This window comes from Xiphophorus hellerii, chromosome 13, assembly GCF_003331165.1.
Source record: "Xiphophorus hellerii strain 12219 chromosome 13, Xiphophorus_hellerii-4.1, whole genome shotgun sequence".
NCBI lineage: Eukaryota > Metazoa > Chordata > Actinopteri > Cyprinodontiformes > Poeciliidae > Xiphophorus > Xiphophorus hellerii.
Window position 1 is genome coordinate 12319406 of NC_045684.1, and position 17166 is coordinate 12336571.

At 36.9% G+C, this 17166-nt stretch overlaps 1 protein-coding gene across 3 annotated transcripts in view; it reads left to right on the top strand.

Moving 5' to 3' along the window:
* Positions 1-2092: 2092 nt before the first annotated feature.
* The window catches only part of cgnb (cingulin b), a 33510-nt gene continuing 18436 nt past the window's right edge, over positions 2093-17166 (top strand). The window contains exons 1-4 of one of the 3 annotated variants that reach the window (XM_032581147.1): positions 2093-2263; positions 10438-11547; positions 12194-12288; positions 12371-12440. In XM_032581147.1, the coding sequence (XP_032437038.1) occupies positions 10453-11547; positions 12194-12288; positions 12371-12440 (1260 nt within the window). In that variant the 5' untranslated portion in view covers positions 2093-2263; positions 10438-10452. Of the gene's footprint in view, positions 2264-2580; positions 2705-10437; positions 11548-12193; positions 12289-12367; positions 12441-17166 lie in introns of those variants that run through there. The other 2 variants (XM_032581145.1, XM_032581146.1) reach the window with 2 other exon arrangements.

Here is a 17166-nt window from a genome sequence, read left to right on the forward strand (position 1 = left end):
CACATGTATTTTTTTGTAAGCTTTTGTTTAGTCACAAACATTAAACATGAAAGCAGAAATAAATCTGCTGTAGTTTTGTGGAAGAAGGCTGAAAATAAGGAAATTACAAGATTACTCTCCTATAAAGGACAAAGCATTTAACAAAGTGGAAACTTAAGTTTTGGTTGATTTAATATTAAAAAAATTACTTGCTTTCTTACAGTCAGCTAATTAAGGGAAAGTTGGCCAGTTTGTTTGTGCTTCGGTATTAGCAGTCGCCAAATTGCTTTTAAATGATATCGATTAATCAGATTTAATTTTTAATCCTTTAACTTAAAAGCAGTCTAAAACAAATACAACATTTGGCTGCAATTTCAGGGTATTTTTTATTTCTTTACGATTATTTTCCATGCCTGTATATACGTGACGTTGGTCCAGCTTTTATAGTAAATGCACCAATATTGAACAGTAAGAGTGGTAACTCAGTTTTTTTATATCAAGTCCTGCCACTATGAAAAGAAACATCATATTGAGATTTTTTGAAATTGCAGCATTTAAGTTTTGATCACATTATGTAACACGCTACCATAAAACACCCCTTGGAAAATGTGAAAATGAAAGCATGAATTAAAAAAAACAAATGCATTGTTTTACTTGGCCTGGTCACTGAGCGTATCAAATAGCACATTCTTTTCAATTTCCTCCTTTGAGATGGAACGGAGTTAGTTTTAACTGGTCGACCATTTTCACCAAAACCGTGTTCCTTTAAAGGCTGTATGGCAGGCCATTTTAACATAAAATCGCTTTCATTTGACTATCTGTAATTACATTTCAGATATCTAAAACTGGATCTTTGACTAGACCTTACTACATTTTGACTACCCTTAAAATGTCTGCATACATTGTGAACAAAAATTAAAGATCTCTTACATTTTGACGAGTCAACATTTCTCCAAGATACCTCAAATGACATCAGCAGATTTGTTAATTTAAGTGTCAAATCTGTAATTACAATTCAATACAATATCTCAATTATGATGAGTCAAAATTACATTTTCAGATATCTGGATTTCCTGCATAATGTCAGAAAATGCTCAGCAGCATGGAATATACAGAGAACGCAAACTTCGTCAAATTGAAGACTGCAGAAGTGGGCAAAGAATTTCTTATTTATTCTCTGCCAGCACACAAATTGCACTTAAAAACTGCTTTGAAAAGCTAGAAGTGCCAACTGCAAGCTGAAAATGTTACATTTTCAACAAAATAAAGTTTCTTTTTTTTCATTGAAATTTTAGTTTGGAATATCTGAAACACAAAATCCAGATCGATTAAATAATGTTCAAGATGTCACTAATTCATTTGGAGATACAGTACAGACCAAAGGTTTGGACACAACTGTGTGTCCAAACCTTTGGTCTGTACTCAATACAGACCAAAAGTTTGGACACACTTTCTCATTGAATTCAATGAGAAGGTGTGTCCAAACTTTTGGTCTGTACTGTATGTTAGAAATTTTGAGCTCGTCTTGGAACGTCGTTTTATAGCTTCCACCTAACTTAGGTTTCTCCACAGTTTTCTTACAGACTTGTCTTCTGTTTTTCTTGGTTTTATGATCATGTTTGCTCACTAACATTCGCATAATGTTAGGTGACTTCTTAAAGTCAGTTGGATTTTATTAAGGAGTCCAGAGCAAAAAGCACACCACACTATTCAGAACACTTTGAACATCATGTATGACTGTATTTCCACTTTTAAACTTATTCACTACTATGTTTTAGTTTATTTCATAAAATGTCTAAAGGTTTGTGGTTGTGGTCTGAAGAAACATGAAACAGCTCACGGGGAGTGAATACTTTCCCTAATCACTAAAGTTAGAGTCCAGTGTAATCTTAAGTAGCAGCAAATTATGGTTCTTTTCCCCACCGGTTCTGCAGTTATAGATAATACCGCCATGCAAAGCGTTTCTCATTGATTACACAGCTGAAGTGGGTCACACAGTGGCTGCATTGTGTTTTAAAGTGCAGCAGGAGAGATGAAAGTCAGTGCGCAATGAAGCCCCGCCCCTTTCAGCTGCTCCCCACCAATGGAATCGCCGCCGAGGCGGGAGGACGGTCCGTCGGACGTGCTGGCAACAGGTTCTTCTGGTAGTGGGGGTAATTTTCCCCAATGTCCTCGGCCCGTGGAATAACATCTCCCCATCTTAGCGCTGCGTGGACTTGCTGTTGATTTATACATGCCGAGGAATTGGCAGAGGAAGAGCCCGAAAACTGAACCACCACTGCAGGTGCAGTAACACTTACTCAGCAGCTTCTTATTTACTTTGAGTTGGGAATAAAGTGTGAGTAATGCGGTCTGTTGGGCAGAGCGGGCATTTCCCAGCATTTGGATCAAAAGGGGGATCCACCTGTGGCTTTTCTGCTCATGGAAATTATCGCAGGAGGGGAGGGGAGGGGACCAGCTTTTGTCGTCCGCCTTCGTGGGGGGTTTGTTGGTTTGTTGCGCTCACTATCCACTCTTGTTTTAATCGGATCTGTCTGCGCCGCGTAAAGAGGATATGCGGGGCTGTTACAGCAGGTGAACGCCTCAAGTAGGATGCGGCGGCGGCGGCGTCTCATTGGCGGGGCTGCTGTTCATTTCGCCCGATTTTACAACTCCGAGCAACAACAACTGAGTTCAGATGTAAACAGCCGGGAGGTTTCGACGCGCACCGATACTGACCGGATGGGTGGGTGTGACGCAATTAACGCAGAAGCACACAGGTGCTGTTACAGTCTGCGGCATCCGTGTTTAAATTACAATGTAGGCTGTTTTGGAATAATTGATGCGTAAATCCGATTTGACAGGGTTTTGTTTTGTAGTAAGTAATATTTTTTTTGTCAGAGTTGGCTCCAGAAATGGTTGTAAGTGTGTCCCTGAAGCGACACTTAAAGCTCTTTCATTTGGTAAGCACATGCAGGACTTTTAGTATCATCTTCTTGTCAGGCAGACGGGAGCATAAGCGAAACAAGCGGCTGCACAGAACCAACAGGGGTTCTCACAAGTCAGATTTACAAGTGTTTATTTCATTTTTTATGAGCGATACATCAATGTTAATTGTACAAAAACGGAGATATTTTTAGGATTATGTGTAAATTATTTATTCAAGTTTAAATGCTAATGATCAGGACAGCAACCAGTTAATTAGTACACCGTGTCAGGACTTCTTTTTTAATACTAAAAAGTATTAATCAATGTAGCCACACTGTAGTATTCTAATTAAATTACTTTTTTATTTCTTATGTTAATATTTTATACTTACAATAAATAAGAAGATAAGTTTCTCTAATTCATTTATATAAATTAAGCTCACATTTTATAGACATTGATTACATACAAAAGAACATACAGTACTTCAAATATTATATTTCTTGCAACTTATAGATAACGAAGCACTAAAATTCAGTTTCTCTGTTTATTTAATTCAGAAATGTTGTGAGCTTGTTATGAACTACACAACAAACAACAAAGGCTTCCTATTTCATAGCCTAGTCGATAGTTACTGACACTTCCCAGAAGGATGGTAAACCGCTACAGGTCACGGATGAAGAAGCTTTCTGTTAAGAGTAACGTATCTAAGCATAATACAGGAGTGTTGAGTGGAAGGAAAAGATGTGATGACAAGGTGGACACGCATCAGGGATTTTTAAGAACAGTAGCGTACAGTTGGTGCACTCGATACTCGGCCATGGCTCCTTTTGCGTGAATTTATGGATCCATGCAGCGTAGCATGGAGGCGATTAGCAGTCAGTGGCATTGATGGTGGCATTGCTGAATCTGGTGTCTCTTCTTCCTCTTGGCAATACCAAGAGGAAATGGCATAAATTCTATATCAGGTGAGTTTTAGTACCTTTGGCAGCGCGAGCAGATGTCATTTCCTGCTGGAAAAGGAAGTTGGCATTTTCATAAAGTTGGTCAATGGAAGGAAGCATGAAATTCACTAAAATATCATTGTAGATGGCTTTGCTGAATTTATACTTTATAAAACAAGTTGATGCCAAGACTCCTCAAATAACATGTCAAATAAAGCTGATTTTGAAACCTCACACATAAAGAACATGACAGTAGTAGTTCATGTTTCACACGATCTCAGCGTTATTAGCACCACGCTCTGACCAGCTGAGCTAACCTACCATACATAGTGTGGAGTTTTCATCGATTTAAGAAAAACTTACATGATCTTACCACAATGAAGATTTGAGAAAAGTGCTCATATTCTAATGTTTTCCTAAAATTAATGCATAATAGTTTATTTTCCAGCCATTTTTTTATTTTAAAGTGTTGATTTTCTGAAGACTTCAGATTTCAATTGGCCAGTATGGGAATTGAACCCATGCGACTGACTTTAGCTGAAATTCACACCCGTTTTCCTTAGCGTGTTGAAAAGGCTTTGCTTCACAATCCTCTCAAAGCTTCGGTTATCCCTGTTGTTTGTACTAGACTTTTTCCTTCCACTAAGTTCTTGCTTCAAATGTTTGGATTAAAAAACAAACTCTGTAAACGGAGAGCTTCTTAGCTTTAAGCTTTCTCCATCTTTTTGAGGATGTTGACTATCAAATCATCAGTCTTTTCTGTGGTATTACAGAGCCAACATGGCCCTGAAGCAACATATGTGTATTAGAAATATATTTTTTAAGTGCTTTCATGTAATACTTTCATTTTATGAAACTTTCTTGCAAGCTACAATCATCAAAAATGCCACAAATTGTTTACCTTTTTAATTTAGTTAATAAAAGCCATGAGCTGAACTTTACACTAGTCATTTTATATTTAAACAAACCTATATTTTAATTACAAATATTGTTTTTTTCTGCTATTCATAATACTTTTCAAATAAATAACCAATAAAACTGATGTTTCCCTACATAATATGAAAATGTTTGAATTTCTTCTTATGTTTGTTAAACTATAATTTTCTTCACATATGATGTCACTAACATATAAAGTCATATAGAACAAGAATTTTGTTTAAAATAGAAACAACTTTTTTTGTTTCTATTCACAGTCCAATGAAATTTGAGGCACTCTTGTTTAGGTAAAGCAACACAAAAATGAAAGACAACATCATAAAAATGTAAATAAATAAATTAACAGCACATCCAAGCTAAAGGTTGGTAGTGAAAGTGTAAAAACTAATGAGGAGTGAGCATTAAAATGAGACGATCCGGTTGGACGGTGAGGACGAATGACGGCTGATTGGCCAGTTTGGTGACATTCCTGTCTCTGTTGACTCTGCTCGTCCTCGTGACGAGTCGGAGAAACGCAACGCCGTTGTCACCCAGAGGTGCACAGCTACCGGTGGCTGAATAACAGCCCAGCCTTTGTTCAAATGTTTATTTACTTAAGGAACATATTAACTTCTCTGGAGTTTCCCTGAGAGCAGCCGCTGAAGCTGTCACAGACATTTAAATGATTTCCCTTTTGTTCGTTTGTGGTTTCCTCTCTTGGCGTTCACAGTTCTCCTCATGCGTGGACCTTACAGTTGCTGCTTCTGGCCCACTTTTCCAGTTCCACTCTTAATCTCTCCCTATTATACAAATGCAAACCACGCGCAGTGCTGAAGGGGAGAACGTCTGGAATCCTAAGAATGTTTTTGGTAAAGACAAAGTCTGACTTTGATCAGGTAGACCTAACCTGATTGCCAATGGGAGGTTCTGTGTGTTATTCTATAACCAGAGTTACAGTTTAATTCCTGAAAGAGTTTGTAGAAAACGAAGGACACTTGGAGAACGGTGGAACATGAGCAAGATCTATGCATGCCAGAGAAATGTGCCCTTTTATGAGGAAATATGACTTCACTATTAGTAATTTGATCATAGAGGGCCTTGTTAAAGAAGATCTATTATTCAAAATTTTTTATTTTGCATGTGTTTATTTTTCCATTTTCATTTCTACTGTTTCTAAAAACAGTCCAAGCAGTTAGAAAAACCACGCAGTCGTCTTTTGGCAATAAGTTAATGTTTTTGGTGTCTGGAAAATGACCCGTTTCTAAAACCTCCAGATTGTCGAGTCACACTACACCGTTACCTAGCAACCCCAGTGAAACCTAGCAACACAAGTTGGGTTTTACCACTGTATGCATTGGCTGCTGGAAAAGACAAATAATTTGTTGTTAACTTGTCATTCAGAAATCACTTGCAGCATTCTGGTTGGTTGTGCAGGAGGCTCCACTTCTGCTTCTCAAAGATATACAGTTATACAATTGCAGATCTGTTTGCAGCCATTTTCAGCAGTGAGTGTAAAACGTTGAGGATTACATCCCCAAAGTGACCCGCATGCACAGAAGAATAATGTTGAGGCCACACTTTACTGAAGTAGTAATGGATGGAGCTGTTTATGTATTGATTTTAAAGTTCATGTAGCCATTAGAGCTGACTGTATTGTCACAAAATCAAAACAACAAGAAGAAAATTATTAGCAATGGCCTGTTGTGGAGCATTGATCTGCAGCATCTGTTTGGAGAAGTCTGTTTAGATGTGTAGTCAGAGCCAGAAGTGGTGGGATTGTGATGTGATGCGTTTCAGTGATGCAGACCTCTTTGATAATTACAATTTTAAAGTCGTTGTTTACGTCCAGATTGACCGTGTATGGCTTCTCCGGGTGCAGAATTATGACAAGTGTCTCGCATCAGTTACATGAAAGCCGGCTAAGATGCAGTATTCAGACTGCAGACACTTTGAAAACAATTCGATATGTATCCGATTTAGTTCCACATACAGAAGTAGTGCAGGTCAGAATTTTTAGGGGGTGAAATGATCGGAAGTAGGCCGTTCAGACTGCCAAGAAAAAGCAGGATGTATGTCGCATATGAGCAAAAAAACCCCAAAAAACCCGATTTTAGCCAGAGTCAAAGTTTTCTCGGCTGCTTCTATGTTTAATGCTCTGGACAGCCGAGCCTTTGTAGGTTTGCAGTTTGAATTTCAGCTAAAAATGTTGAAGAGGTGTGAATACCTTTCCAAGCTTTAACTATATTAATAAAAACATCTTGTATGTCTATGTGCACAACCATGCAGTGTCTGTGCTAGTTTGAGTCCGGCTCAGAGTAAACAGTCTACGGCTGATTGGCTCCGCTCTGAAGTTTGGGAAGGGGAGGCCCATTCCTGACATAACCCCGTAGCGTTTAATGCTCCACAGAGCCAGAACAATCACAGGAGGACTAGTCGACTCATTTTCATCTCTCAAAATATTAGGTGGCCATGTGCAGAGTATGCTGCAAATATAACCACTGACAGAGCTGGCTAAGGGGTTACCTGAAAACAGAGGAAGAATAATGAAAAGTTCTTTGTTAGAGATACATTTTTGGGTCATTTTAGATACTTGGCTGGGAGTAGATTGATCAGGATTGGTGCACAAAAAGAAAAACTGGATATACAGTACAGACCAAAAGTTTGGACACACCTTTTAATTCAATGAGTTTCCTTTATTTTCATGACTATTGACATTGTAGATTCACACTGAAGGCATCAAAACTATGAATAACACATGTGGAAATATGCACTAAACAAAAAAGTGTAAAACAACTGAAAATACCCCTTATATTCTAGTTTCTTCAAAGTAGCAACCTTTTGCTGTGATTACTACTTTGCACACACTCTGCATTTTCTTGATGAGCTTCAAGAGGTCGTCACCTGAAATGGTTTTCACTTCATAGGTGTGCCCTGTCAGGTTGATAAGTGGGATTTCTTGCCTTATAAATAGTCATGAAAATAAAGAAAACCCATTGAATTAGAAAGGTGTGTCCAAACTTTTGGTCTGTACTGTATCTGTTTTAAAATCTGATTCAAGTTTGATGCAAAAAAATAAATAAAATGGTTTGAGATGTTCACAAACAGCAGCAAGATGCTGGAGTTTGGGGTATTAATTAGAGGCTCCAGTTTCTTCCTGCTGTCTAGAAACGTATTTAACATTTAAGGAATAATAAAAATCAAAGCTGTAATATTTCACTCCAAAAATATATAATTGATATTACCTTTCACAGAAAATGGTTTTATTTCTTTTTTTTTAAACGCAACCCATCCAACGCCTTTCTTCCTTTGTGAAATTACAAGTGGAAAAATATCAAGTTTCCTAGAAAATAGAGATGGTAGGTATATTTCTCTATCTCTGATGTACAAAACAACATTCAAAAATGGTTTACCTAAGAGAAACTCCTTGTGAATTCCTAGTTTTTTGCCTTTTAATTGCCATTTAATCGTCCATATAGCATGTCCCATAAAGCAAAACAATTTTTTCTGCCTTTGAAACCACATGTCCCCATTTTGTAATCCAGAGTGTCTCCTATAAATTTTTAATATTCAATCACAAACTGATTTAACACTAGACGTTTTCATTTTTTTTCGCTCAGATTTCATAAAAGCCTCTCCTGAGACGTCACACGTTTCCTCTCACAAGCTAAAAGCACTTTTCACGACCTCATAAACTGACTGGGAGCATATTCCTTTCTCGCTGCATTGAAAGTTGATAAGTTTCGTGGAAAACACCCAACATTTAGAGCTGAGGCTTTATTTGCTGATGTAACTCGTTGTTTTGTTTCCCAGAGTAAAAAAAAAACCCAAAACAACAAAAACACTATTAGCTGCTTAATTTTCTGATGTTTGAATGCAAAATGTCTAAAAAAAAAAAAAACGTTCCCTATTGTGAACTGAAATAAAACGCGCCATATTTTAGTTTTCATTTGAAGTCTGTCCTGTCTTGTCTTCCCGTATGTCCGTCCACACCCCTCAGGTAAAGTCTTCCTGCACAAAGAGCTTCTTATTGGCATATTTGGCATGTTATGAATAGAAAACATTCTAGTTGAGAAGGAATTTAACCTGAGGAGCAGCGAGACAAGATGACGAGTTTATCAGGATTTACCATTAGCTGGACATTTTAGCCGAGTCAAAATGAGTCTGCAAAGGAACGAGAAACAGGAAACTGAAAATATGAGGAAAAGGCTGCACGTTCTCTGAAAAGGTGGACAAATATTTCAAAATATATTTAAATAAATGAATAAACAGACTCATTTATTGTTTATTTTCCAGAAATATAGGCTTTGATATTATAAAAATGAAACATATTCATATAACAGTTGTTCAAATTAAAATTGTTCACTTTCATCCAATGTTAAAATCGAGCTGTTTTTGTTTAAAAACAATATTTTAAACGTCAAATCTTATTTTCACTTATACCTAAAATGTAACAAAAGCAAAGCTTTTCATAGGAAATGTTTTTATTTTGAAAAAACAAAAATGCACTGACTCACGTTTGTTAGTGGAAGAAGTGAGGAAATTCTGTGATTTTTGTTCAACAAAGCAGTTTTTAAAAGGTTTTTAAGTCAGTGGTACTATATTTATAGTAGTTGTAAACTTTTAGCATAAAATAATTAAGTGTTTTTTAAAATTACTTACATTTCCATATTTTTCTCTAGTTTGTCATTGATGTTACTATCTATTTAGTGTTTTTTTTAGTTTGTTTTTAAAGAATATATATATATATTAATCTTTTGAATTATTTTATTCACATTGTCTATAGGAAAGCTACGTTCAATATGTTTTTTTTTAACTTTTTTAAAAGGAATAAGTATTTTTTGCAGTTAGAATAAGTGTATTTAATCAATTCAAGTAGCAGAATATTTTTGTTCAACTGAAGAAAAAACATTGTTTCCATGATGGGTAACATTAAAGACCAATAAATAGACAATTTAATCTTTATTAAAGTGACATTCATAGATTAAACTGAATTCATGATTTTTAAATGCAGAATTGGTTAGTAACCAGTTAAATTTACATGAGTAACATTTTGGAATAAAGTACTTTAATGAGTGTATTTCCTACACTTTATAATTTTACTTTAGTGAAATGTATTCTCTACCCACTGTGAGTAACTTCACTGAATGAAGAACAAACATGTTTTAGCTAAAAGTTCACCAGACAAAGACACACCGACTCTACAGCTTATGTTAAAGCTTCATGAGTTTTATATTAAAATAAATTGATTTGTCATTTTGCCTGATTTTGTCATTTTGTAATTATGTTATGAATTATTTGCACTTTGATATTTAAAATACCAAATTTTCCATGTAAATTTATATTTTGGTCTGTCTGATGACGGAACCTTTTAATCAGTCACTCAGTACTTTTTACCAAATACTTTTTTTTTTTTTTAATCGAGTAATTTCTTGAATGCCTACAAATGACATTAACTTGAGTAAAAATAAGCTTAATTAACTAGTTCTACTTTTACTCTAGTTCATACTTTGGTTGCTCTACCTGCCTCTGTTTCCATGTCAGATGTTATTAAAGTCGTTATATTGGAAGATTTGAGCACTTCCTGTGAAATGAGTCTTATGTAACAGTTGCATGGCAGCTTCTGTGTTCGTCCCATTGGATCACCGAATTTGCATTTTTAATTTAAATGTTTTGCCTTCCTCCATGTGTTGCTCAGAAATAGGAAGCGACAATGGGAACTCCTTCCACTGACCGGAAGGCGCAGTTGGATTACGGCGTTCAGATCCGCTTCATCAAAGACCTCCATGACACAGGCGGGGTCCCACTCGAAAAATCCAGAGCAAACAGCAACGCCACGCCTCCTTCCAACAAATATGGAGTGGCTGTGAGGGTCCAGGGGATCTCTGGGCAGCCGTATGTCGTTCTGAAAGATGGGGAGAAAGGTGACTCTTATGGAGTCCAGCTGTCTAATCCCAATCCCACTTCCGGGCCAACATCTCCGTACAACAGCATCCCAAACCATAGCAAAGAACCGGCAGATTTCCCCAACTCCTCCAGTCCTCTTGTAAACTCTTCCCGCTCCCCAGTGTCTCCGGCAGAGGATGAGGATGGGGAGATATTTGGGAGCCCCCTGAGGAGACCTCCAGGGGATGGCCAGGCTGGGACTCAGGGGGAGGAGGAGGGAAGAGCTGGCAGGGAGCGTCGGATGGAGAGGCCAAAATCTGAACCCCAACTCAAAGCTACACCCAGCGAAACGGAGAAGAAAATTAACGGGACTGATAACGAGGAGTATAACGAAGCAGGACTGAAGCCTGTTAAGCTAAAATCTGCGGGACCCAAAGGGTTCAACCGAACTGCTGCTGGATTTACCGGTTCTGTGGGGAGAAAACCCGGCTCAGATTCACCCCCAAAGCCAACCCCAGAGCCTCCACCGCCGACTGAGAGCGAGCCCGCCGCAGCCATCGACACCAACTCCCTGGCGCCCATCAACAAACTCATCAACAAGTTCAACAGCAGCACGCCGGGCGGCACCCTGCAGGCGAGGGGCCGCACCAGAGCCAGGCAGCGGCTCCAGTTCGACGAGCGCAAGAGGTCCAGAAGTCTCGACGCCCGGAAAGATGCACAGCCAGAGGCCATCCCTGCCTCTCCTTCATCTCCCGCTCTGAACCCTCATGCTGCGCCAATATCTGCCGCTTCTAGTCCAGTGATGTCATCTGCTCCAGCAACCGCTGTCAAGGCGACGGCGCCCAGCGCCCCCAAGGCGAGCTTCAAGCCACCAGAGAAGTTTGCTGCTAAAGATAGTCCTCCAACTATTGCAAAAAAACCTGTGAGTACCAGGAAGAGGAAACTACGGGACAGGACTAGGGCCACTAAAAATAGAAAATAAAAAGGGATTTATGACTTTAATCTCAGAATTATAACTTTAATCTCAGAGTTACAACTTTAATCTCAGAATTGTGGCATGTCTCCTGAGATCAAAACTCATAATTCTGCAGGAAAAAAGTCATAATTCTGAGGGAGAAATGTAATCATTTTGAGATTGAAGTCAAAATTATGAGATTAAACTAATAATTCTGAGGGTTAAGTCATAATTCTGAGGGAGAAATGTGATCATTTTGAGATTGAAGTCAAAATTATGAGATTAAAGTCATAATTATGAGATTAAATTAATAATTCTGAGGGGAAAAGCCATAATTGTGATATTAAAGTCATAATTCTGAGATTAAACTAATAATTCTGAGATTAAAGTCATAATTCCAAGGAAAAATATTCCTAATTCTCAGATTAAAGTAACAATTCTGACATTTTTCTCAGAATTCTGACTTTAATCTTCTGAGATTGAAACTCATAACTCAGGAAAAAAGTCAGTTCTGTTTTTTTTTTCAGTGGCCCTAATCCTCTTCGGTAGGCAAATAGATAATCATGTGATAAATATATATATATTTTATTTTGTTCTCTCTCTGTTTTTGAAGGAGACGCTTTCAAGAAGTCTGAGTCAAAACACAGAGGTTGCTAGAAGAGAAGAGGCTCAAGTCAAACAGTCTATTTACAACATCTTCAAAGACGGGTTGGTGAAAATACAAAAAGCAAAGCAAAAACATTTTGGATTCTCAGTTTTCAGGACGATCCTCGTTGTTCTTCCTCAGCAGCTCCAGTGAGACCGAAGCTTCGTTTAAAAGGAAATCCAGCCTCGTCTTCGAGACTCCAGACAGATTGCAGGTAAAGTCGAGGTTTGTTGTTCCAGAAAACATTCTGCAAATATTACACGTCTTTCTATGTACGTATGCAAATGCTGCTTTGTTGGTGATAAGAACAAAAATAGCTGCATACAAACCACGTCGTTTGCATTTTGGGGAAAAAAAGAAATGTGACTGTCTCCCTCATCATGATGTTAAAAGTCAAACGTGAACCAAATTGAGGCTTTTTAAGTTTCTCCAAACTTTATATACTTTAGGATTTTATTTTACGTAGAACAAATGGTTGTCCTGCTTTTTGAATTTCTGAATATTACACAAGAAATCTTTTTTTTATTATTTTTGTACACCACAGTTTTTAAAAGGAGTTTGAAATTAATTATTGTCATATTTAGATTCCAGTGCTCTTCTTTCTAGGCTAGTTTATTAGTAGCAAAAAGAAGAAATAGTTCTTTAGCATCACTTTTATCATTATCACAACAATATCACAAAATATTTTGATGAAATTTGAAGTTCATATCTCCTTTTATGGATGACTTGTTCTTATCTCAAGTGGAATAGAAGTCCGTGCTGAAAAAGATTAAACTTCTCGGCTCTTTTGCAATTGCAGTGTTTCCACTAAATAAGAAACGCAATTAAAATCACTCCTGAATAAGTTTGGGTTACACTTTATTTAAATTAGTGTGCATAAGACTGTCATAAACATGACATATCACATGTTATGAACACAAACGAGTCTTTATGAATGTCTATGATTGCTGTCAAGAAGCGTAATTCGGTAAATAATGACCCTTCATGCAAAGTTGCTTTGAAAGTTGCATTAAAAGTGGTAAATACAGACACTTTAGTGCAAAGTTGGCACTTGTAATGGACTTTCTTTATAGATATATTTATTAATTTTTGTTTAATAACTACAACACAACACAATGGTGCAGTCAAAAGGAGAGAAAAAGCAAACGGAAAGATAGGGGGCATACTTATTTTCATGATTTTATAGTCCAAGTCTAAGAGTTTATAAATGCTTGAGACAGGATGGTGGACATGTAAGCTGTCAGTATTAGAGCGGACGAGGCATGTTAGAAAGTCAAGAGGAATATATTCAAAACAAGCTTCTTCCACCCAAATATAGAAGGAGACTTATTGGAAATCCATTGCAGCAGAATATTCTTTTGAGCAAAGAAGATTAGGATATTATACAGCTCAATCTTGTTTTTGGTTTGGTTATGTTTAATTGGTTTAATAGACTTTCAATGCAACTTTTAAAGCAACTTTGCATTAAAAGTGTCATTATTTACCGAATAACAATTCATGACAACATTCTAAACATTCATAAAGACTCCTTTATGTTCACACCAGGTGTTACGTGACGTTTGTGACGGTGTCATGTCAGTCTCATGCACACTTTAAATAAAGTGCTACCTAAGTTTGTTCATGTGATAAGTCATTTAAAAAACAGGGCATGCGATGATCCTCCAACTACTTCCTGTTGTCTTCTTCTTCTTGGTTTGCGTCGATTTGTGGTTGCTGATCACGTGCGATGCAAAAAAAAAAAAAAAAAAAGTGTTTCAGCTGGAGTTTTGCAAAATAAGTCAATTTCGATTGGGTCAAAAAATACTACCTAATCCAGGCGCCAGAGCTTTTTATTGAAAAATGAGTTTCTTTGAAATTGTAGAGTTTCCATAAAGCGGATTTAATTTCAAAATATGAAATTGCACAATTAGAAACGGCGCCGATGTAAACTACCTTTGTTGGTGTCTTTGCTTGACGTTGTGTTAGGATGACTCTCATTAGAGCAGCAGACGGTTGGCAGCCGGTCCTGGTTTAACAGCACATGAAACAGTTTCTGTTTCACTCACTTTGTCTCCAAGGGTTCTCCTTCAGCCGGCCAAAAAATGAGAAATTTAAGACGCATGCTGACTGCTCCTCTGCTGGGCTTCTTTGAGATCGATTGTGCCACAACTATGAGAACTCTTGCCCTTCCTCCTTTAAATTAACATCCACTTGCATAAATTTACATGCAAAAATGATTCATTTCTGTCTTCCGCAACTGAAATTGCATGCTCTTGATTATGCATGATACCTGGCGAATTATTTTGCCCGTCTCGTCTCTTGGCAACGTTGCACCTGCAGCGGACGGCTCAGAGCAACGAGGGCCATCAATAATTGAGATGGAGTTGAACCCGGCACCAGCTGGGGGTTGACGGGCGAGACTGGACGGATCCTGCTGTACAAAAACCTCCTTGTTTATCGTGACATAAACCACACTGTCCACTTTAAAACCAACTGTAGCAAGTCGGGGTTTTCAAATCCGGTATCGCGTGAAATTAAAAACAGGATAGAGGTTGTTTTCTGTGCTGCTCTGCCCCTATGCATGAACAGCTCTTTTGTTTGTATTAAAACAACTTGAAACCCGAGCCGGTGCAAAGCTCACCTGATGTTTTTCAAGGTGGATTGTTTTTGTTTTAAGCTCAGTGCTCAACCAGAACTATTTCTCTCATTTTAAGCAGTAAATTTAAAATACAAAACGAGGCAGTAGTTCTTTAAATATGACTCCTCTGCTCTGATGTTTTGTCTGATTAACTGTAGCATTAAAAGCTAAATCATGTCAAACTGAGAGTGGCTGCCGTCTCACCCTGTTTGTGTCCCAGTTTCACCCTGAATCAGATACTGGTGTGTTGAGTAATCCACAGCCAAGTTCGCTGATCAGTGTTTGTTTGCAAAGAGCGCAAACAAAGGACCTGCCTGTTAAGCCAAGCGAATAATGCTATTTAAATGAGCTTGCAAATTTTTTAAAAGTATTTCTAGGCATCTTCTGAAAGCAAATATTCAGCTAAGTAGAGTTTGAGCCACGAGATTAGAAGCAGACTTCAAAACTAAATAATCAGTCACTTTATTTGAGTTGTGTTTAAGGAATAAAAACATTAGCAAGAAATGATCAAATTCAAATTCATTTAGAGATAAAAAAAATAGCTGCAAAGTGGTTTATTTATATATATATATATATATATATATACTAAAAACTAGAACAAAAAATGTTTCTCACTGTAGAAAACGGTACCGATAGTGTCTGACTTGTTTTTACTTCACTTCAGCTGTAGTAACAGATTTTAAAGAAGTAAAACATTCCACAGCATGTTATAATTGTGCATATAATTTACTTTGATCAATTCTAGACATAAACATTTTAAATTCAAAGGCGCTGCAGATGTAAACTGTATGATTTGTACTTTTGTGCGAATAGATAAATGTGATGGATTACACTAAAATCTGCAAAAATATTAAACAAGCTTAAAAACACTGAATAAAAAGTCAAAGTAAGCAACAACATTCACCCTGCTAAAACAAGATGCGTTTTTAGATATTTCATGAGTAATTAAGATGTTGCAATATTTTCTCCCCTTTTCTGCTGAATAATTTAATCAAATAAAATAAACTTGACGGTAAAATTACACAGAAAAGCATTTTTTCGACTTTCTCTTTAGGGAGCTCACACTAGAAACTCTGAGCCTGCAGAATCAACGTCTAAGTCAATAAAACGTTTGCTCTTAAACCAGCAGATGTTTTTGTTATTTTGTAATTTAAGAAATTAACTTTGAGACTTTTACATACCGGATGGATGTACTTATTGATTATGAAGAAAATAAACGACTTTAAGACATTAATATAACATTTAGAATGCTTCATAGTAGTGCTGTTTTCTCTAATAAATACAAATCATGGTTTTAAATGGTCAAAACAGCATAACGGTGCTTCACTTTGGATTATTTGCCATGTTTAGGGAAATGCTGGAAATGTAACTCTGTTACTTTGAGGTTCTGTCACTGAAAAGTTTGAGAAACACGACTTTGTCTGCTAACCTTTCAGATGAATAATATATACACTCAATTTGAGATTAAAAGAAAAAAAAGTGTTTTATTGAGTCATGTGGCGTTGATTCTTGTAGAGCAGGGAAGTCGAACTCATTTTATTTTGGGTCGTAAGGTTGTTATAGACTGTATTGATAAAACCCAATAACTAGCTAATAAAATGTTAGTAAATGGCCGCCTCTGCATTCAGTGAATCCTTAAATAATATGAGTCCTTACCATCATTTCACATTGATGTAATTTAGCAGGATACAAATACTGAAAACCATGGAAGATTACTGAAAAAAAAAACTCTGGCTGTAATCTCCTGTGATCAAAAGTTAAAATTTTAAGAAAGGGTAAGAATTTAGACTTTTTTTCTCAGAATTTTGACTTTTTTTCCTCAGAATTTTGACATTTTTCAGAATTTTGACTTTTTGCTCAGAATTCTATTTATTAATTTTTTGCACAATTTTGACTTTTTTTTCCTCAAAATTTTGACATTTTCTTCTCAGAATTTCGACTTTTGATCTTAGAAGACTAAATTCAGAGGGAAAAATATCATTTTAAGACAAAAATCAGAATCCTATGAATTTAATTATTTTATTTTTTTGCGGTCCTAATCCTCCTCTGTTCAAAACTCCTTTTACTTGTTAGATAAAATGTCACTTAAGGATACACGAGGCATTTTCAAGGCTGTATTTACATGCCACAAAAAACTTCATGGCGGTCCAGATTTGGCCCGCGGGCCTTGAGTTTGGCACTTGTTCTAGAGGCTTGGAGAATGCTGGCTAACATACAGTAAAAATGGATTGAAATATGCCAGCCCAGGAAAGCCCAACTTTGCCATCTGTAACATAATAAAAATGATTTTAAATGCATTTCAAATGAACCTCACACTATGAAG